Genomic DNA, 22,883 nt, shown 5'->3' on the forward strand with positions numbered 1-22,883 from the left:
CTGAACCATCCCCCCATCACTCACATTACAGTTTGAACAAACACCCCCCAACCTGTCCATGGAAAAATCATCTTCCACGAAACCGGTCCCTGGTGCCAAAAAGTTTGGGGATCACTGCCTTATAGGACCTGTCTCTGAAGATACATCTCAAAGAATTAAACATGATTTAAATATAAAATGAAAGACTAACTTGCCTAAACCCCAGCACCTATTTCCCAAAGAATAAAAGAGCAAATACATATACAGCTTTTGACCCAGTTGCTTTTGATCTAATGTGCTTTTAAGAGAGCCAGCATAAGCTGGCTGTATAATCATATAATAATTATAGTAACCATTTAATGAACACTTGCTACAATACTCCTCATTTAATACACACAACGACTCTGTGACACAGATTCCGTTACTATCCCCATTTCATAGAAAAAGAAACAGAATGTAAGAGAGGTCACAAAGCCAACATGTAATGTTACTTGGATTAAAATCTTGTGCTTCCTATTTCAAAATCATGTTCTTGGCCACTGCATTTTGTGTACATAAGCAGTTGTACTTGGCAGCGGGGATAGCAGAGGAGAGGTAATACCACTGCCCCTGGGGATTATGATCTGACAATAAAAGAACTGCAGGACTTCTTTAAGAGGCCTCAAGTCACTCAGCAATAAATGGAGCCTCTTTGTCAGGTGAAGTAATGGGAGATAAGATCAGTTTCACCTCTTGATTTTACTGCAAAGGAAGCGGCTAAGCCACATCTGCCAATAGGTGTGGATGGAAACAGGAGGCCACTTACAGAGTGTAGCTTCCATGGGTGGCCCAGCTGCACCTGCCTCATCTACACAATGGGCATAACAATAATAGTATTCCCTCCTAGGGTGGGTGTGAGAATTCAATGTAGTAATATATGTAATAGATTTGGGACCGTGCTTGACAGATAACACTCACTATCTAAACACTAGCTACTTACTCTTGGTATTAAAGATAGAAAATTGGGGGAGTTCCCTGGCGGTCCAGGGGTTAGGACTCTGCACTTTCACTGTCGAGGGTTCAGTCCCCGGTTGGGGAACTAAGTTTCCCACAAGCCACAAGGTGCAGCCAAAAATATATATAAATAAAGATAGAAACTTGGCTACTAGGGATCTCTGTGGCCTTAAATACATGGAAGCTCCAGGTGATGGGGGGAGGCTTGCACTCATCTTGGCTTTCTCTCAGTAGGTGTTTAGTTTGGAAGATTAGCTAGCTATCATCCTGGCCAATAGCAAGAAGAGTTCAGAGGGGATATGACAGGGATAGAGAAATAAGATGTCAGGAAATAATAATAACTCCTAAATTTTACCATTTCTATGGTCAAACATGTCATTTAGAGTATACCAACTTGGTCTTGGTCATCCTCACAATTATCTGGAATATTATTAACAAGTGTCCCTTGTCTTAGCCTTCATCCCCACCTCTGTAAAAAGACAATAAAGAGGAGTGAGGATTCCTGCTGTGGCAATCTGACCCCAGAGCCCACCCTCCTAACCTCTGCTCTCACTACTTCTCAAGAGGCAACCACCGAGAGCCAGACATCAAGGTAGGGTGTCAACAAGGCTGGGGCCGTTGTGGCTCACAGGCTCAGTAGTTGTGGTTCGTGGGCTCAATAGTTGTGGCTTGCGGGCTCTAGAGAGCAGGCTCAGTAGTTGTGGTGCACAGGCTTAGTTGCTCCGCAGCATGTGGAATCTTCCCTGACCAGGGCTCGAACCCGTGTCCCCTGCATTGGCAGGCGATTCTTAACCACTGTGCCACCAGGGAAGCCCTGTGAAGGCTCTTCTTACATTAAGATCTGAAATCATTTCCTCCTTGCAGAAGTTATTTTTTGCAAATGGCATAAATACATGATTATGACATTGGTCTTGAAACGCACTGCAGCGCTCCCTCAGTTCTGACCATGTCCACGCAGCCTGGAGCATGTCTCTAACATGGGATGAAGTGCCGGCCCTCTCAACTTCATGGAGTTGTCAGCAGCAAAAGAGATTGTGGAAGTGACCGGTGACTTGTAAACAGTACAGGGCAAAACGAACCTGAGGGGATATCGTCAGCTATAGAAGAGAGGCCATGTGTTGTGTGCAAGATTAATACTTCCTATTGTTCTGATACTTGGTTGGGAGCCTTGTGGAGGTCATCACACAATTGTGTATGTCATCACTGAGCGATGTGGAAAGAATCGTTGGCCGAAATTGCCCAATTTACCTGTTTCTAGTCCCAGAAAGGACTGCATTTATTTCCATGGTCCTTCCTAGATCTAAAATCCCGACTCTGCCTGCCCCTTAGAACTAGAAAGACCTTAATAGTCATGGAGGTTCTGAGTCGGCCTCCTACCACAGGACCCTGTGTGACTCCCTTGATGCCGCTGCTGGAACGGCAGTTAATAGGTGCTCAGTAAATGCATGTTGACTGACGGACCAGCTGGGCCACTCATTCCTCATCTGCAAAAATAAGGAGGATAGCAGACATGACATCTGAAGTAATTTGAAAGTTTAAATGTTCAGAATTTGGGTGCAATTCAAAAATGTTGTCAGAGTGGAAATGGAATTCTAGGGAGATTGCTTAATTATCAAGCAGCAAGCAGGTCATGTGGAGGCAAAGCTCTGGTCATCCTATTCCCTGGAAGCCTTAAGGATTTCCTTCTCAATGCAAATCAAAACTACAGTGAGGTACAACCTCACGCTGGACAGAATGGCCATCATTAAAAAGTCTACAAATAACAAATCCTGGAGAGGGTGTGGAGAAAAAGGGAACCCTCCTACACTGTTGGTGGGAATGTAAATTGGTTCAGCCACTATGGAAAACAGTATGGAAGTTCCTCAAAAAACTAAAAATAGAGTTGCCATATGATCCAGCAATGCCACTCCTGGGCATATATCCAGATGAAACTCTAATTTGAAAAGATACATGCACCCCTATATTCATAGCAGCACTATTCACAATAGCCAAGACATGGAAACAACCTAAATGTCCATCAACAGTTGAATGGATAAAAAAGATGTATTACATATATCCAATGGAATATTACTTAGCCATCAAAAAGAATGAAATAATGCCATTTGCAGCAATATGGATGGACCTAGAGATTATCACACTAAGTGAAGTAAGTCAGAAAGACAAAGACAAGTACCATATGATATCACTTATATGTGGAATCTAAAATATGACACAAATGAACTTATCTACAAAACAGAAACAGACTCACAGCCATAGAGCATAGACTTCTTGTTGCCAAAGGGTTGGGGAAGGGATGGATTGGGAGTTTGGGATTAGCAGATGCAAACTATTGTATAGAGAATGGATAAACAATAAGGTCCTACTGCATAGCACAGGGAATTGTATTCAATATCCTGCCATAAACCATAATGGAAAAGAATATGAAAAAGAAAGTATATATATGTATAATTGAATCACTTTGCTGTACAGCAGAAGTCAACACAACATCGCAAATCAACTCTACTTCAATAAAATTAAATTTAAAAAAAAGAATTTCCTTCTCTAACTAGCTTGCCCTCATTCTCATTCTCATTCTCTCACTTCTCTCCCTCTCTCTCTCTCTTAGTTCTACATGGAAATCTGTTCAGAAATTTCTCTTTTGCACCAAATGGGGATTACTTGTAAATCCACTGGTGAGTTGATTGAGAACAAATATTTTGATGAAAAAAAATTTAAAAATCTGAATTTTTTTCTAGTTTAATTTTATTTATTTATTTATTTGAAGTTATTACAAAATAATGGCTATATTTCCCTGTGCTGTACAATATACTCTTGTAGCTTATTTATTTTATACATAGTCATTTGTATCTCTTAACCCGCTACCACTATCTTAACCCTACCCCTCTCTCCCCCACTGGTAACCACTAGTCCATTCTCTATATTTGTGAGTCTATTTCTGTTTTGTTACATTCATTTGTTTTATTTTTTAGATCCCACATACAAGTGATATCATATAATATCTGTCTTTCTCTGACTAATTTCACTAAGCATAATACTAGGTCCATCCACATTGTTGCAAATGGCAGAATTTCATTCCTTTTTATGGCTGAGTAGTATTCCATTGGGTATATATATACCACATCTTTATCCATTCACCTGTTGATGGACACTTAGGTTGTTTCCATACCTTGGCTGTTGTAAATAGTGCTGCTGTGAACACTGGTGTGCATGTATCTTTTTGAATTAGTGTTTTCATTCTCTTCCAATATTTTCCCAGCAGTGGAATTCCTGGATCATATGGTAGTTCTGTTTTTAGCTTTTTGAGGAACCTCCATATTGTTTTCCATAGTAGCTGTACAAATTTACATTATCACTAACAGTGTACAAAGGTTCCATTTTCTCCACATCCTCACCAACATTTATTACTTGTTGACTTTTTGATGATAGCCATTCTGAAATGTGTGAGGTGATATCTCATCATGGTTTTGATTTGCATTTCTCTGATGATTATTGATGTTGAGCATCTTTTCATGTGCCTGTTGCCCATCTATATGCCTTCTTTGGAAAAATGTATATTCAGGTCTTCTGCCCATATTTTGATTGGGTTGTTTGTTTTTTTTGATATTGAGTTTTATACATATATATATATATATATGTGTGTGTGTGTGTGTATATATATTTTTTTTTTTTTGGATCTTAACCCCTTATTGGTTATATCATTTGCAAATATTTTCTCCCATTCAATCGGTTGTCTTTTCATTTTGTTGATGGTTTCCTTTGCTGTGCAAAAGCTTTTAAGTTTAATCAGGTCCCATTTATTTACTTCTGCTTTTGTTTCTTTTGCCTTAGGAGACAGATCCAAAAAATATTTCTACGTCTTATGTCAAAGAGCGTTCTGCCTATGTTCTCTTGTAGGATTTCAATGGTTTCAGGTCTTACATTTAGGTCTTTAATTAAAATCTGAAAATTTTTTTGGAAATTATTTTTTAAATCTATATATCTGTGCATCACTAATAAGCTCAGACTACTGTACAGCTTTTTTTTCAGTATCAACTCCTCTCAGCCCATAACCCTAAAGGTGACCGGGGAAGACAACCATCTCTCACTTTTTAGAGAGGAGAAAGCAAGTCCCAGTGGAGTCTGTTGCACACTAAGCTGAATTTGCTTACAAAGATGTGGAACAAGCAGAGCTGAAAACCAACCCAGGAGAATGCGTGTCTTTGAACCAAATCATCTCCAAATGCCCTGGGAAGTGCTTGCAGGCTTTGTTTGTGCTGCCAGCAAAAGAGAGACTTTTCACAAAAGGGCTGTTTTTCAAAGAACAACAAACGCTATTTTAAACTTGGGGGTGGGAGATCGTATCTGGACCGTTTACACAAGCGAGTGCTGGCTGACTGACATCTCACCCCAGTGTTTGCCCGTTCTGGCTTCCCAGGAAAGCAAAGGGACCTGCTTCTGATGGCTCTGGAAGTGAGCAACAAATGAGGTCTCTAGCAGTATTTGAACTTTGCAACGTAGGCAGAAACCCTCAACAAGGTCAGGCTGGTGATGTTTGCCACCCAAGTGGTCTTGGGCATTAAAGGGGGTCAGGAAGCTATGGAAGCTTCCCAAGACTTAAGCACTGTCAGCAGACCCAGGACTTAATGGATGCTAACCCCGTGTTGTCTGTGTGTGTGTGTGTGTGTGTGTGCGTGTGTTGTCCCTATTTTTGTTCTAGGACAATGCTGCTTGTTTGTAAGAAGCCAACCTCTGGAGTCTGGCTACCTGGGTTTAAAACCTCACTCCACCATAGCTAAGCCCATAAACTCCCCAAGCTTCAGCTTCTATGGGTGTAAAGCAGGGATGGTAACAATGGTCCCGGTACCCCAGGCAGCTGTTGTCAGTGGTCAAGAGGCTGACACACCAGAGTGCCTTAGCAGTCCTGGCACATGGGACACACTCCAGCCACGCAGGTCATTGCTGCTGCCATGACTGTTTCCCCTCAGAAGTCCAACGAACTCCCCACCAAACAGGAAAGTGTGTCTGACCCTTGCAAGTCCAATAAAAAAAAAAAAAAAAACAGAGGCAACAATACCATCCTGCTCAGGGTGTTAGGTTTTAAAAATATATAATAACAACAATAATAATAATAATAATAAATTTTCCATCACAACTCCTCCAGTGCTTTCTATAGCATTATAGAGTTCCATGAAATTCTGAAAGAGAAGCAGCCAGCTATGACCAGCAAGACAGGACAGGGAAAGGTGCACCCCTATGGTAGGAAATTTTCTCTAAAAGGTCTGTTATTTTTACAACACAGCCCTAAATCTTTCCAGGAAAACACAGCCAAGCTCACTCAGCAGGGGGGGTGGAATCACATTTCCCCTTACCTCACCAGAAGTTTCAAACTAACTAAAACCATGGCAATGACTGCCAGTGGCCGGTGGGAACTTTAAAAAAAAAAAATCATTTTCCGTTTTCAGAACCTGAAAAGTAGGGATTGAAACAGTGCAGCATTCAGAAGAGACAAAAGAGACAGTTGGGGGTGGTTCCTAGCTACCTCTAGAGTCTTTACTGCAGCATCCTCAGTGTAAAAGAGATGTGGATCCTCGCCTTTCGGTAAAAAGTAAGGAATCTACACCTTAAGCACTGAAATGCAAGATGCTCCCAGCCCAGATTTCCTCGCAACTCAGCCAAACGGCTTTGCGGAGCTCAGCCGAGTGGGGGAAGGGAAAAGAGAGCAACCAACTTTGCTCGCGTCTTACCCCTGCGGTTTTCAAAGGAAATAAAGAAAAGCCACTAACCTTGCCTCCTGTCCGGGAAGAGCACAGGGCCCGGCTGAGGTTGTCTCCCATAGCAAAGGGCCCCCAAGTTCAGGAGCTGAGCCACCACGGAGAGCTTTGCAAGCCAGCTCCTCTGTGCACATGGCATGATTCAGTTGTTGCGGAGAGAAAAGTCAACAAGTTTTAGCTCAAGAAATCAAGTGCTCGCCTGTGGCCGGGCAAGAAGATGCAGGGGTGCATGGTCCAGGGGTGGGGAGGGGGAAGCTGCGCTGCCTACGGTCTCCCTTTGCTCTTTTAAGGCAGAAAGGGGCTAGTTACCTTTCCGTCCCCTCCCTCCTCCCGAAAGTGGAGTGATTCAGCTGACAGCGTCTGCTTTCCGTGGGGTGCGGAATGGGTCAGAGCGGGAGGGCGCAGCCCACCCCCGATCCCCACCCCTCTGCCTTGGGCGCCAGGCCTCCTCGCAGACAGCTCCGCGCATCTTCCTCCGGGACTCCCACCCCCGCGCTCCGCCGGCCCCGCCCAGAGCCCGGCCAAGCCGGCCAAATAGGGGAGCCCCGGGGAGAGTCACCCTGGGCGGGACTCCGAGTGAGAGGCCCCCCCGAGGCCAACCCCTCATACAGGCGGAAAATGTTGAGCGCAGGGATGGGGCAGAGAGGACCCCACTCCCTGACCCTCCTCAGCTCAGTGCTGCCCCCTTTCTGGCCTTTCCCAGTTCCCGAACTTTTCCTACCATTGCGTTACCAAGACTCCTCAGCCGGTCTCTGAGATTCTCTTCCAGGCCCGGCTAGGGCTTCCATTTGAAAAAGTAACATGCAATTTTTCTCTTTGCCAAGTCACACAAAGGGAAGCGGTCTGTTCAAATGCTAGTTCAACCCTGGACTAGTCCTTTCATCTGTACCATGAGGCTATGCATAGGACCAAAGGACCATGAGCCATTCTGAGTCTGCAGGTCTCTCTAGTGCTTTTCTAATTTCCTAAGCCTACCTCCACTCACCCAGAAGGAAACCAGGAGAGCAGAGGAAGTAAGTCAGCCCAAGAGGGTGTCAAGGTATTTCTCCAGTTCACCTGCACAGGCTGCCCTTGGAAGGGGAAACCATTCAGAGGCTCAAGCTTTATATCAATGAGCTAATGCTGCAAACTAGGGTGCTTGTCAGGCATCCTGAGAACTTCCCGGGATAACCCAGCCAAGGTTTTCACCTCTGGGCTGAAACAGGCCTCCTTATTCCATTCAGGGGGAATTTGGCCCCATATTGGTTCTCCATGGCTTCCAGCCAACCATATGTGCTCAGTGAGAGGAGGGGGGCAGGGTACCAACTCATCCAACCTTGCCCAGGGCCAGTGCAGCCAAGTCAAACCGTGATCCAAGTACATGGTGGTACTCACAAGCCTGGGGTGGGTAGTTTGAAGGACTTCAGACTGGATACGTACACACCACGACATTTCAAGGGTTAGGTATAAGACTCCTGTTATTGCCATTACAAATTCCCAAAAGTTTGGTGACTCAAAACAACACAAATTTAGTACCTTACAGTCCTGGTGGTCAGAAGTCTGAGATGGGTCTCCCTAGGCTAAATCAAGGCATTAGCCCAGCTGCATTCCTTTCTGGAGGCTCATTCCTTGTCTTTCCCAGGTTCTAGACGCTGCTCAAGTTCCTTGGCTCATGGCCCTCTTCCCCCATTTTCAAAGCCAGTAAGGGCCAGTTGGGTCTCTTAAGTTGCATCATCCTGACACTATCTCTTCTTCTTCCCTTTTCCATTTATAAGGACCCTTGTGATTATGTTAGATCCACCCAGATTATCCAGCTTAATCTTTTTATCTTATAGTCAGCTGATTAGCAACCTTAATTCCATCTGCAACGTTATCCTCTTTGCCATACATTACAGGTTATATCGTGCTGTCATAGGCCAGTCATAGAACTGCCCTGAGCCTCTTGTCCTGTTACATAGATATTAGGCAAGAAGAGCATAGTTTGAGTCCAAAGGAGATACAGGGAAGACAGGCATGTCTAGTGAAATGTCATGAAGACCCAACAGAAGGGCAGTTGCAAAGGCACTGAAGAGCCACTCTGGGCTAGAACTCTTTGTTTCTTTCCCTTTTCTCCTCTTCCCTCCCCACCCCTCCTTGCCCGTCTCCTCCTCCCTTCTTCCTCCTGTTTCTTCTTTTTTTTTAATTGGATTATAGTTGCTTTACAATGTTGTGTTAGTTTCTGCTGTACAACGAAGTGAATCAGTTCTTCTTCTTCTCCTTTTAACAGCAAGCAGGGTCTCACCTGAAGGGTGAGAAAAGGAGTTTTCTACTGCCATTTAGTGGGTAAAGGCTGGAGATACTGCTAAACAGCCTACAATGCATAGCACTTCTCTCCACAGCAAAGAATATGCCAATAGTGTCAAGGTTCAGATACCTTTTTCTAGATACATGTATGAGAGTCAGAGCTAGGCTTCTGACACTCAGTTCTTTTATACTTTTTGCCATTGAAAGGACATTCTTTTTAATTGAAGTCTAGTTGATTTACAATGTTGTGTTTGTTTCAAGTGTACAGCAGAGTAATTCAGTTATACATACATATATATATATTCTTTTTCAGGGTCTTTTCTCCGCTTTTTTTTTTCCCAAGTACTGTGGAAGTGACTCACATAATTGCACCTACTGGTACAACTACCAATTCATGTCTCCAATTTCAGCAAGTTTTCAACATGGCTCAGCACATATATGCATCCTGCTATTATTCCAAGACTGAGTTCCTCTTAGTCTCTCCAGAATTAATAAAATTCCTCCAAAGCCTGGTGTTACCTCGGGGTAGAGGGAAGAATTCATCCTCCTCAACTTTTCCTCTGCTCAATGGGAAAAAGAAACAAATCCTTTTGGTGACCAAGGTTGGTAGCAATAAAAAAGCCAACTGCCTTTCCTGATATGTCCTCTATAGAAAGCACAGCTGTGAAGCAGTGCATAGTCTCCAAAATATCCCATGGCTGATGCAAATATGCTACCATTGAAAAAAAACTACAAACACTTGTAAAATCCAACTGTTAAATAAGAGGTAGGAACAGCAAACATTTACCACATGCTGACTATTTACTGGGCATTGCCCTGTATCTGCATTACTTTATTTAATCTTCACAAAAACCTATTAATTAGGCAGGTAATATTATTATCTTTGGTTTGCAGATGAGAAAACAGACACTGAAAGGTTAATAACTGCCTAGGAGCACATCACTGTGAAGTGGAAAGCTAGGATGAAGCAGTGAAGGTCAGAGAAATGAAAAGACTTAGCCAAGACACTAGGTAGAATGAAATATAGATCTGTCTCACTTACTTGTAATGTCTTCATCCACAAAGAGTGAAGGGACTAAGAATACCAACATATAGACATTATCATAGTGTCTCAGGTAGTGGTTTAGTTCTTATGGTAAAGTGTTTTCCACGTAAGAAAACAAACTGAGACAAAATATCTAAAATGCTTCACAAAGAGTTTCCTCTGTTACATAGGCAAAAAAGGCATAAAAAGAGTCATACTTTCCTTAAAAACCTGTAGAAGAACAAGGGATGGCTGAAATTCAAGGAAAAATAGCTCAAGGCATTTTTCAAAGCTGTCATTAACACTGGAAAGACAAAAAACTGACATCGGCCAAGAAAACCAAGCTTGACTTGGCCCCAGGCATCACAAATGAATATGCCACAAAAAGAGAATTAACATCTGTTAATCCTACCCAAATACCACAACCACCATCTCATAACGGCAATCATAGTATCATACTCTATAGTTTACAACGTTATTTCCGTAAGCCAAGTCAGAGGCTGGAAGGGAGAAAAGTCTTCCTCTGAGGTTGTCGAGCATAGTTAGACCTTAACTGTGCTTGGAAGTCAAAAAATATTGCCTTCAAACTCGTACATTTTAATATTGTTGTCACAAGTGCTATTGTCTTTTAAACCTCTCTGCAGTCCTTGAAAGAAGATGGGGAGATGGTATTTGTGACCCTCAGGACTGTCAGTTCACTTTTATTCTTCCACCCACTTGTAGTCAACATATAATTGGATCAATAATCAGCACTGCTCACTCTGTACATTCCCAACACCCAGGGAGCTTGTCTTCCTGGCTCAATTTGAAGACCCTAGAATCTATTCATTGCAGATTTTGTAAAGCTACTTGGCTTTGTATTAAGTGAATGCCATTGGACCATCCCTCAGACGTTGTAATTAATCCATTTGATTAAAGAAACAATGTCATGCCAATGCCCCTTTGAAAGCCATGGCTGAGAAGGCTATGGATCCCTGATTATTAAAACATACTATTGGCTGAAAGAAAACAGTGCATCTCAGAAAAAAAAAATGTGTAGCACTTGGATCAAAATGTTGCAGCAAATTGAAAGTAACATCAGTTTGGGATCAACTTAAGCCTAATCAAAATGAAATGTAACAAGGGTTTATTAGGGTTGGTGGAAGGAGATCCACATGGGTGCCCTGCCAGAGGGAACCCAGGTGGGGTGAGGGGGGGATAGGGCTTGTTGAAAGGGGTAAGAGCCTCAGCAATGTAAAAAGAACATCCGTGTAGGATAGCAGTCCAATGCATTGTATCAGAGCCAGAGCAGAGTGAGAAGGGCACCCACCTAAGAAGGGATGTCCCAGCAGGGTGTTGAAATACTGGCAGGGTAAGGAGGTGTGGGGTGATGGTGGCAACCGAGGCAGTGACTGGAGGTTGGTTACATACAGGGGGATTGATTAAATAAGTTAACACAGCAAGGATAATGGGAGTCAAGTTTCTCACTGCCAGTGAAGAGAAGTACCAGTCAGAAAAGAGAAAAAAGTAGAATGAACTCTGTGATGTTGTATTGTAACTTAATCCATAGTTGGAACCCATAGTTATTGATGAATGTATCAATGTATACAGAACTAAAGATATAAATGTGCATAAGTGTTATGTATATGTGTGTATGCGTACATATATTCCCTAGGCCTGTCCGTTTGAGTATGTTGGAGCAACAACACCCCAAAAGCAATGAACACATCTGACACTCAGATCTTGTATTCTAAATACCATTCTCCTCTAAAGGAACTAGGACTCCTTAAAGAAATGGCTGAGAGAAAACAGAAGATGAGCCTGAATCATTTTATTGCTCAAAAAAACAAAAAGACAAACAAAAACAAAAAACAAAAAAAGCCAAGAACAACAAAGAAAGACTCAAAGAAAGATGAGAGCACATCAGAAGGAGAGAGGAGCTAGCATGAAAGAGCACCCACTAGCCAAATCTAGGAAAGTTTAAGCAAAAATACACAACAGTAATAAATTATTAGACATATAATAAAATAAGAACCATGAATCCATACTGATACAAATAGATAAATGAATACAAAGGTCGATGACGGATGGAATCTTTATATAATTTTAAAGTACCTCCTCCCAAATATTTATTAATTATAAAGTACTCAGAAGAGTAGAGTGCAGAAGCCTAGCAGGTATCACCTTAATCGAGTTAACAAAGTAAACAGAATCAGTGAGGTGGAAAATCAAAACTGCACACCCCCTGATAGGCTTCAGTGAGAACGACATCACTTGTGTGAAACCTCTGCCAGAGATATATAGTCTGAATGCAGAAACATCAGGCAAACCAAAATTGAGGGACATTCTACAAAATAGCTGGCTTTTATCTTCAAAAGGCCATAAAAATCAAAAGAAAATGGAAAAACTCTTCTAGATTGAAGGAGACCAAAGAGATATGACAACTAAATGCAACACATGAGTCTGAACAGGATCCTTTTGTTACAAAAGACATTGTTGGATCAATTAGTGAAACTGGAAAGGGGACAGAGGATTGGATGGTAGTACTGTTTCACTTAATTCCCTGATTGTGACTGTTGTGGTTTTGTAGAAGAATGTCCTTGTTTGTTAGAGGTATATACCTTAAAGTATCAATATTTGAAGGTGATGAGACATCTAGTTGACAACTTAAATAATTTAGAACACAAAATGTTTTCTGCTCTTTTTTTAACTTCACTTCCAACTTTTCTGTAAGTTTGAGATTGTTTCTAAATAAAAGACATCAGATGTAACAATCTGTTCTCATTCTTCAAAATAATTTAACACTTGGTGGAGATGCTATAGAATTGGAAATTAGAGAAGCCTAATAATGAGAGGTTAGTAGTCAATTAAGTGCCCACGTATGGTAGTCTCTGAGCACCCATTCTGACAGCTGTGGATGTTACCATTGTCAGACTGGTCCTATAATGGTCCTGAACCACATGGGCACCAGTCCTTTTCTATCACTCTGCCTTAAAGATTAAGCCTGAATTAAAGAATAGTGTGCTCATTGTTCCCAAAGAGAGGAAGAAATTAGGGATGGAATGTATCGGGGAACCTTTGAATACTACTACCTTAGCAAAAAGAGAATCCCTCATTTATTCATTCAACAAATATTTATTGATTGCCTACTATGTCCAGGCATTGAAATTATAGCAATGAAGGAAATAGAGACTCTTTCCTCATGCTTGAATATGTCTTAGTTTGGGGTTGTTGGAATCAGGGGTAAAGGAAATAAACAAACAAATATATACTATGTAAGATAGTGGTAAGAGCAGCAGAGAACAATAAGCAAGCTAAGGAGGACAGTGAGTGACTGAGAGGGGTGGGTTTCTATTTTATATAAGGGGGCCAAAAATGGCCTCCCTACTAAGATGATATTAACAGAAACCTGAAAAAAATAAGACTCTGAGGAAAATAGTTATCTGGGAGAAGAATATTCCAGGCCAAGGAAACAGTAATAGCAAAGGTCCTCAATTTGGAAGAAATATGCTAGGAGGACATGGAAAATTGAGGAGTGTGGTGTGGCTGGAGTATATGGGCAAGGGGAGAGTGGTGGGAGAGGGAGAGAGGGGAAAACATGAAGGTCCCTAGTGGGGACTTTAAATTTTACCCTGAGCAAATTAAGAAGCCATTGCTGGTTTTGAATAGAGAAGTGACTTAGGATTTACAAGGATCTCTTTGGTTGCTGGGTTGAGAATGGCTGTAGAGAGGGAAAGGCAGGAGCACAGAGAGCAGTTAGGAGGTTACTGAATTAACTCTGGTAAGAGATAATGGTGGGTTACATCAGGTAGTAGCAAAAGACGTGGTGGGAATTACTCAGATTCTGGATTTATTTTGAAGGTAGAGCCAACAAGACTTTCTAATGAATTGGATGTATGGTATAACAGAAAGAAAGAACTCAAGGATGATTACAAGGTTCAGAATTGCCAATAATTGAGATGAGGAAGATGGAAGGTAGAATAGGTTTGATAAGGGTGGGGAAATCAGAAGCTCAGTTGGAGACATGCTAAGATGTCTCTTAGACATTTGAAAGGAAATGTCAACAAGGCCATTGGATATACAAGTCTAGAGTTCAGAGAGGTACAGATTGAAGGTGTACATATGGTCATCATAGGTATATAGATGATATTGACAGCCATGAAATAGAATGTGTGAATGTAGCAGAGAAGAAAAGAGGCATGAGGACTGTACTCTGGGTACTGTAGACTAAATATCTGTGTCTTCCCAAAATTCATATGGTGAAATTCTAACCCCCAATGTGATGGCATTAGGGGATGGAGTCTTTGGGAAGTGATTAGGTCATGAGAGGGGAGCCTTCTTGAATGGGATTAGCGTCCTAATAAAAGAGAACCCAGAGAGGCCCTTCCCCCATCAACAATGTGAGGACACAGCAAGAGATGGCTCTCTCTGAAACAGGAAGCATGTCTCACCAGACACTGAATGATCCATTGCCTTGATCTTGGACTTCCCAAGCTCCAGAATTGTGAGAAATAAATATCTCCCATTTATAAGCTACCCAGTCTATGGTATGTTTGTTACAGCAGCCCTAATGGGTTAAGACATTGGTGGGGGGATGAAATAAAGAGGAATCTGCAAAGAAGACTGAGGGGTGGCCAACAAGGTAAGAAGAGAATCAGGAAAGTGTGGTATCTTCGAAATCAAGATACCACAGTGATTCACTAGCTCTAACTGGAGATAAGGACAGGAGAGGAGTATTGCTCTCTATACCCACCTGTGTGGAAGAAAAAATGGAAGAAAGAGACCAAAGACTGAGTTTGTTCGGTTAAGAAGCAATAACTCCACCCACTGATATTGGTTGGCCAAAAAGTCCATAACAGACTTTTTGGAAAAAAGTCTTACAGAAAAACCTGAACGTACTTTTTGGCCAACCCAATAACTGTAGCTCAGTCAAGGTCCTTGAAACCTGACCAAATTAGAAATTCTGTCATGGAGAGTGGTGTCAGGAAAGGATGGGAGTACCAAGGAATGTCCACAACCCTAGCTCACCGCACTCTTTATATTCTCTGAACATGCTGAGCTCAACCAGAGCCTACGAGTAGACTGGGCTGAGGTTCTCATCAGAGACCAGCTAAGTGTCAGTATTTATCTCTGTTCTTTGATCTCTTCCTGGTATCATTGAGAGCAGAACATCAACTGTGCCCTTAAGAAACTTTAAAGTGAGTAAATGAAATTAGTTCAGGTAACAATAAGGATATATAATAATAGTACCCACTCTTTTTTTTTGCTTTATTGAGGTATAACTAACATAAAATAAATTGAACATGTTTAAAGTGTACCGTTTCATGTGTTTGTACATACACACTTGTGAAACCATCACCACAATAAAATTTGACATGTACATGTGTGTGCAAGCATGTGTGTGTATGTGTGTGTGTGTATGTGTCAGACCCGAGTTTCCTCTTGCTCCTTTGTAATCCCTTCCTCCTGTCCTTACTTGCATCACCCCCAACCACAGGAAGCCATTGCCTTGCTTTCCATCATTGGAGATTAGCATTTTCTAAAATTTTACATAATGGAGTCATACAGTATGTACTCACTTTTATCTGTCTTCATTCACTCAGCATAATTATTTGTATGTTTTGTGTGCCAATACTCTGTTCCTTTTTATTTCTGCATAGTATTCCATCATATGGATCTACCACAATTTGTCTATTCATTCACTTTGTTATTAATTTATCTGCTAACCACTGGAAAAATGATGGAGATAAAGCTTGGTCATGGGCACCTCATCTAAAATCAGGCAGATGTGTGCATACCACTAGTTCATGTTAGAGATCTTTCCTCGACATTTATGAAGGTCCCTAATTGCTCAAAAAAACTTTATTTCCATGGACAGTATATATTTCTCCTCAGGATGAAGTGCTTTAAAAGATATATATCAAAATAATGAAAAATCATCTTTGAAGTTGACCCTGGATTAAGAGAAGAGATCTCCTGATGGTGTTGTAGAGATAAACTCCCCTGCCAGACCCAAGGAGAGGTTATCTTCATAGCCATGGGATGAGTCTTTGTAGCACTTTGATTCTCCAGAGCACGGATAGCCAGACTCAGTGCTCTCGCGAGGCCCAGGGGATGGCTGGCAGAGGGCAAGATGCTCTGCTAACACCTTTATCCACCTTGGCTATTCTCTCCAAATGGTGCTGCCAGGGTTGCCTCCTTGGCAACGAGAAGACCTCCTTTGTTGCTTCATAGCCCTCTGAGTGTTGCTGATAACACAGACTCACACTATTAGTTACTTGTTTTGCTGTCCTGCTAAATCTGTACCGAGTCTCCTGAGAGGTCCCCAAGAGCAAAGGGTTGTATTGATTCAGTCACTGCTTCCTGCAGCGGCCGTGATCAGATTAAGGTGCTGCGATTCATCTTTTGAAGGGGAGAGAGGTGATATGTGTATGGATAGACGGATGGAGCCTTTGAAACCCAGTGTGAGAAAATTCAGTACATAGACTATGCTTATTGAACATATGGCTTAGTGTGTAAGGCAGGCAGACGTCTATGAAAGACATATAGAAAGAAGTGATGTTATCATGTGGTGAATTAAAAAGTGACAACTGGAGCTGCATTTCCTGCAGTGGGATTCAGGTTAATGAATCTTATGACTGGTTATGATTGATTTTCCACTTGATTATACACTGAAGGTACAGACTATGTTTTATTTCTGCATTTCCCTCAAAGATAAAAATGGTAAATGAATGTTTGATTGGAGGATGGGTGTGTGGGTGGGTGACTTACTGGAGAATATTCTGGGGAATGATCTGCCTTGATGCCCATGGAAATGCCCCTCTGTTAAGAGTTGGCTTCCTCTCCCCAATCCTACCTGACCTTGGGAAATCGATTCTGGTCTTAGTATTAGACTATCCTCTCCTCTCTTTGCCCTCAGGAATAAGTACTCTCCTGTGCATATTTGCTAAAAGCAAACGTAACAATAGAAATCACCAGTCACTGCAACAAGGAGAGGTTTGTTAGCACTGATACTTGTTACAACAGAACATAATATGTACCTCAGCAGAAGGTGGGCATCGGCCACTGCTCAGGGGACTGTGGCAGCACTCTGAGCACCCCCTCTCTGTCACTTTTGCACGTGGTCCTGGCTCCAGCATCAAATCTTGGCACATAGACAAGAAAGAAGATCCCCTGGCTGGCGCTCTGCTGGTGAGGATTTGGAAAGTGAAACCAAAATCCCAGGTCCACAGGCAAATTTTTACTGGGGAGAAGGGGATACAATATCTACAACTTACTTCAAAATATTTTTTATCAATAATATTGGTATGTATTGCTTTTAATGTACACCCTAGAAAAACGATATGAACCTTGAGAAGGGTTAGGTAATATTTAATCAAGAGTTCACACTGGGACTTCCCTGGTAGCACAGTGGTTAAGAATCTGCCTGCCAATGCAGGGGACACAGGTTTGATCCCTGGTCCAGGAAGATCCCACATGCCGTGGAGCAACTAAGCCTGTGCGCCACAACTACTGAGCCTGCGCTCTAGAGCCCGTGAGCCACAACTACTGAGCCCACGTGCCACAAATACTGAAGCCTGCATGCCTAGAGCACATGCTCCGCAACAAGAGAAGCCACCACAGTGAGAAGCCCGTGCACCGCAACGAAGAGTAGTCCCCACTCGCTACAACCAGAGAAAGCCTGCCCACAGCAATGAAGACTCAATGCAACGAAGATAAATAAATAAATAAATTTATTTATTTTTTTAAAAAAGTTCACACTACAAGTCAGCAATTAAAAGTACTTCAACTATCTTTATCTCTGATAAATGCCAGATGTTTTTAAACTAGAATCCTGAAGATATGTGGCTTGAGGAGGATATTGTAGAGACACGCCCAACCTTGTACAAACAGGATGTAATATCTAGGAAAAGGGATTTCCAGTTTCAATCTTGATGGGGGAACAGAAATGTAATTTTCCCTTTTGGTGTAAATGACTAAAAATAGAATGGGCAAAATATATGAAACCATGGTTTCAGACACTACAACAAGCAGCACAGGACTACAATCCCTGAAAAAAGGCAAACAAGTGATGCGAACCCAGCAATTACCCAGATTACTGCCTAGAGAGAGTATCAAGGCTGCAGTGCAGGGAGGGGTACCCCAAACAGCTTAATGGTCTCTCTGAATTGAGGATGCAGTTAGGAATTCGAGGAAGCCAAAGTAGCTAAGAGTTTGCAGGACAGATTATGGAAGAGGAGAGACATGAACAGAGAGGTCTGTTGCATGTAGAGAGAGTTTCAGAAATGTGTAGCAGATTCCCTGCAAGCCTTTAACTGAGTACTTCTCAGCCCATGCATGGGAATAAACTATCTGAAGCAGGAGGAAAATTTTTAAAAAAGAAAACACTGGAAAGATTCAGATGGAACAACTCCAGTAATTACACAGTGCTAGAAATAGTTTGCTTTCCCACCAGTCAAATTGGAAAATAGCCTTACAATACACAAGGCATCAGAAGGATGTTTCCTCAATAGTGGAACAAAATTATACCTGGAATAAATGTTGTCCTGGTCTCACTTAACAAAACTTAAAAGCAAGCTCTCATGGGATTAACATATACACACTACTACATAAAAAATAGATAACCAACAAGGACCTGCTGTATAGCACAGGGAACTATACTCAATATTTTTTAATAGACTATAAGGGAAAATAATCAGAAAAAACAGAAATATATATATATATATATATATATATATATATATATATAATGATTTCAATAAGTGATGCTGGAAGAACTGTATAACTGCATGAAGAAAATTAACTTTGTCCCTGAAATCACAACATATACAAAAATTAATTTGAAAGACATCATGTTTCTCTTTCAAGTGAAATTTAAGAGCTAAATATATCGAATTTTAGAAGAAAACTGGGGAGAAATCCTTACTTAACTTGGGTTTGGCAAATATCTCTTAAATAAAACCCCAAAGCACAAACTCTAAAAGAAAAGAAATCAATTAATTGGCCTTCATCAAACAACACTGTGATGAAGATAAAAAGGTAAGTCATGGACAAGGAGAAAATATTTACAAAACATATATCTGAAAAATGGCATGTCTCTTAAATATATAAAGATCTCTTGGGCTTCCCTGGTGGCGCAGTGGTTGAGAGTCCGCCTGCCGATGCAGGGGACGCGGGTTCGTGCCCCGGTCCGGGAAGCTCCCACATGCCGCAGAGCAGCTGGGCCCGTGAGCCATGGTCACTGAGCCTGCGCAGCCGGAGCCTGTGCTCTGCAACGGGAGAGGCCACAACAGTAAGAGGCCCACGTACCACCAAAAAAAAAAAAAAAGTAATTATTAGAGAAATGAAAATCAAAACTACAATGAGGAGACAACTCCTTCCATTCCCTTGGCGTCCACCGCAGACACCACTGAATCCCTGAGATATCCTGTTCCACCTGTGCATGAGCGCCTCCCACTTCCAGGTGTAAATAGAGACCGGGTGGAGGGAGATCACAGACTGCAAGAGGAATGACCATAAGCAGGAGGGAAATTTGGACACAAATACCCAGGAGGAATGCCATGTGACTACTGAGGCAGAGATTGGAGTTATTCTGCCTCAAGCCAAGGAATGCCAAGGATTGCTGGCCAGCAGCAGAGGCCAGAAGAAAGCCGTGTGACTGACAGGATCTTGGTACTCTGGCTAGGTGTCAGGCCTGTGCCTCTGAGGTGCGAAAGCCGAGTTCAGGACATTGGTCCACCAGAGACCTACCGATTCCATGTAATATCAAATGGCAAAAGGTGTCCCAGAGATCTCCAGCTCAAAGCTAAGAGCCAGCTCCACCCAGTGATCAGTAAGCTACAGTGCTGGACACCCTATGCCAAACAACTAGCAAGACAGGAACACAACCCTACCCATTAGCAGAGAGACTGCTTAAATCATAATAAGTTCACAGACACCCCAAAATACACCACCAGATGCGGTCCTGCCCACCAGAAAGACCAGACTCAGCCTCATCCACCAGAACACAGGCACCAGTCCCCTCCACCAGGAAACCTACACAACCCACTGAACCAACCTTAGCCACTGGGGGCAGACACCAAAAACAATGGGAACTACACACCTGCAGCCTGCGAAAAGGAAACCCCTAACACAGTAAGTTAAGCAAAATGAGAAGACAGAGAAACACACAGCAGATGAAGGAGCAAGGTAAAAACCCACCAGACCAAACAAATGAAGAGGAAATAGGCAGTATACCTGAAAAAGATTTCAGAATAATGATAGAAAAGATGATCCAAAATCTTGGAAATGGAATGGAGAAAATAAAAGAACCGTTTAACAAGGACCTAGAAGAACTAAAGACCAAACAAACAATGATGAACACAATAAATGAAATTAAAAATTCTCTAGAAGGAATCAATAGCAGAATAACTGAGGCAGAAGAACGGATAAGTGACCTGGAAGATAAAAGAGTGGAAATAACTACTGAGAGCAGAATAAAGAATAAAGAATGAAAAGAATTCAGGACAGTCTCTGAGACCTCTGGGACCACATTAAATGCACCAACATTCAAATTATAGGGGTCCAAGAGAAGAAGAGAAAAAGAAAGGGGCTAAGAAAATATTTGGAGAGATTATAGTTGAAAACTTCCCTAATATGGGAAAGGAAATAATCAATCAAGTTCAGGCAGCACAGAGAGTCCCATACAGGATAATTCCAAGGAGAAACATGCCAAGGCACATATTAATCAAACTTTCAAAAATTAAATACAAAGAAAAAATATTAAAAGCAGCAAGGGAAAAACAACAAATAACATACAAGGGAATCCCCATAAATTTAACAGCTGATCTTTCAGCAGCAACTCTGTAAGCCAGAAGGGAGTGGCAGGACATATTTAAAGAGATGAAAGGGACAAATCTACAGCCAAGATTACTCTACCCAGCAAGGATCTCATTCAGATTCAACTGAGAAATTAAAACCCTTACAGACAAGGAAAAGCTAAGAGAGTTCAGCACCACCAAACCAGCTTAACAACAAATGCTAAAGGAACTTCTCTAGGCAGAAAACATGAGAGAAGAAAAAGACCTACAATAACAAACACAAAACAATTAAGAAAATGATAAATACGAACATACATATCGATAACTACCTTAAATGTAAATGGATTAAATGCTCTAATGAAAAGACATACACTGGCTAAATGGCTACAAAAAGAAGACCTGTATATATGCTGTCTACAAGAGACCAAATTCAGACTTAGGGACACATACAGACTGAAAGTGAGAGGATGGAAAAAGTTATTCCATGAAAATGGAAATCAAAGAAAGCTGGGGTACCAACTGTCATATCAGACAAAATAGATTTTAAAATAAAGACTGTTACAAGAGACAAAGAAGGACACTACATAATGATCAAGGGATCAATCCAAGAAGAAGATATAATAATTGTAGGTATTTATGCACCCAACATAGGAGCACCTAAATACATAAGTCAAATGCTAAGAGCCATAAAAGGGGGAAATTGATAGCAACACAGTCATAGTAGGGGATTTTAACACCCCACTTTCACCACTGGACAGATCATACAAAATGAAAATAAATAAGGAAACACAAGCTTTAAATGATACATTAAACAACATGGACTTCATTGATATTTAAAGGACATTCCAACCAAAAACAACAGAATACACTTTCTTCTCAAGTGCTCATGGAACATTCTCCAGGATAGATCATATCTTGGGTCACAAATCAAGCCTTGGTAAATTTAAGAAAACTGAAATCGTATCAAGTTTTCCGACCACAGCACTATGAGACTAGATACCAATTACAGGAAACAATCTGTAAAAAATACAAACACATGGAGGCTAAACAATACACTACTAAATAACCAAGAGACCACTGAAGAAATCAAAGAGGAAATCAAAAATTACCTAGGAACAAATGACAATGAAAACACGATGACCCAAAACGTATGGGATGCAGCAAAAGCAGTCTTAAGAGGGAAGTTTATAGCAATACAATCCTACCTCAAGAAACAGGAAAGAGGGCTTCCCTGGTGGCACGGTGGTTGAGAGTCCACCTGCCGATGCAGGGGACACGGGTTCGTGCCCTGGTCCAGGAAGATCCCACATGCCGTGGAGTGGCTGGGCCCATGAGCCATGGCTGCTGAGCCTGCATGTCCAAAGCCTGTGTTCTGCAATGGGAGAGGCCACAACAGTGAGAGGCCTGCGTACCACAAAAAAAAAAAAAAAAAGAAAGAAACAGGAAAGAGCTGAAATAAACAACCTAAACTTACACCTAAAGCACTTAGAGAAAGAAAAACAAAAAAACCCAAAGTTAGAAGAAGGAAAGAAGTCATAAGGATCAGAGCAGAAATAATGAAAAAGAAATGAAGGAAACAATAGCAAAGATCAATTAAATAAAAGCTGGTTCTTTGAGAAGATTAACAAAATTGATAAACCATTAGCCAGACTCATCAAGAAAAAAAGGAAGAAGACTCAAATCAATAGAATAAGAAATGAAAAAGGAGAAGTAACAACTGACACTGCAGAAATACAAAGGATCATGAGAGATTACTACAAGCAACTATATGCCAATAAAATGGACAAACTGGAAGAAATGGACAAATTCTTAAAAAGCACAACCTTCTGAGACTGAACCAGGAAGAAATAGCAAATATAAACAGACAAATCACAAGCACTGAAACTGAAACTGTGATTAAAAATCTTCCAACAACCAAAAGCATAGGACCAGATGGCTTCACAAGTGAATTCTATCAAATATTTAGAGAAGAGTTAACACCTATCCTTCTCAAACTCTTCTGAAATATAGCAGAGACAGAAACACTCTGAAACTCATTCTACAAGACCACCATCACCCTGATACCAAAACCAGACAAAGATGTCACAAAGAAAGAAA

General features: G+C 41.5%; 1 protein-coding gene across 1 annotated transcript in view; it reads right to left on the bottom strand.

Moving 5' to 3' along the window:
- ADAMTS12 (ADAM metallopeptidase with thrombospondin type 1 motif 12) overlaps positions 1-7,166 on the bottom strand; it is a 392,328-nt gene extending 385,162 nt beyond the window's left edge. The window contains 1 exon segment of the mRNA XM_081230390.1: positions 6,735-7,166. Within this exon segment, the coding sequence (XP_081086516.1) occupies positions 6,735-6,861 (127 nt within the window). The 5' untranslated portion in view covers positions 6,862-7,166.
- Positions 7,167-22,883: the final 15,717 nt, after the last annotated feature.

Source organism: Mesoplodon bidens (genome assembly GCF_964165515.1).
Source record: "Mesoplodon bidens genome assembly, chromosome: 4".
In the NCBI taxonomy this organism is placed as follows: Eukaryota; Metazoa; Chordata; class Mammalia; order Artiodactyla; family Ziphiidae; genus Mesoplodon; species Mesoplodon bidens.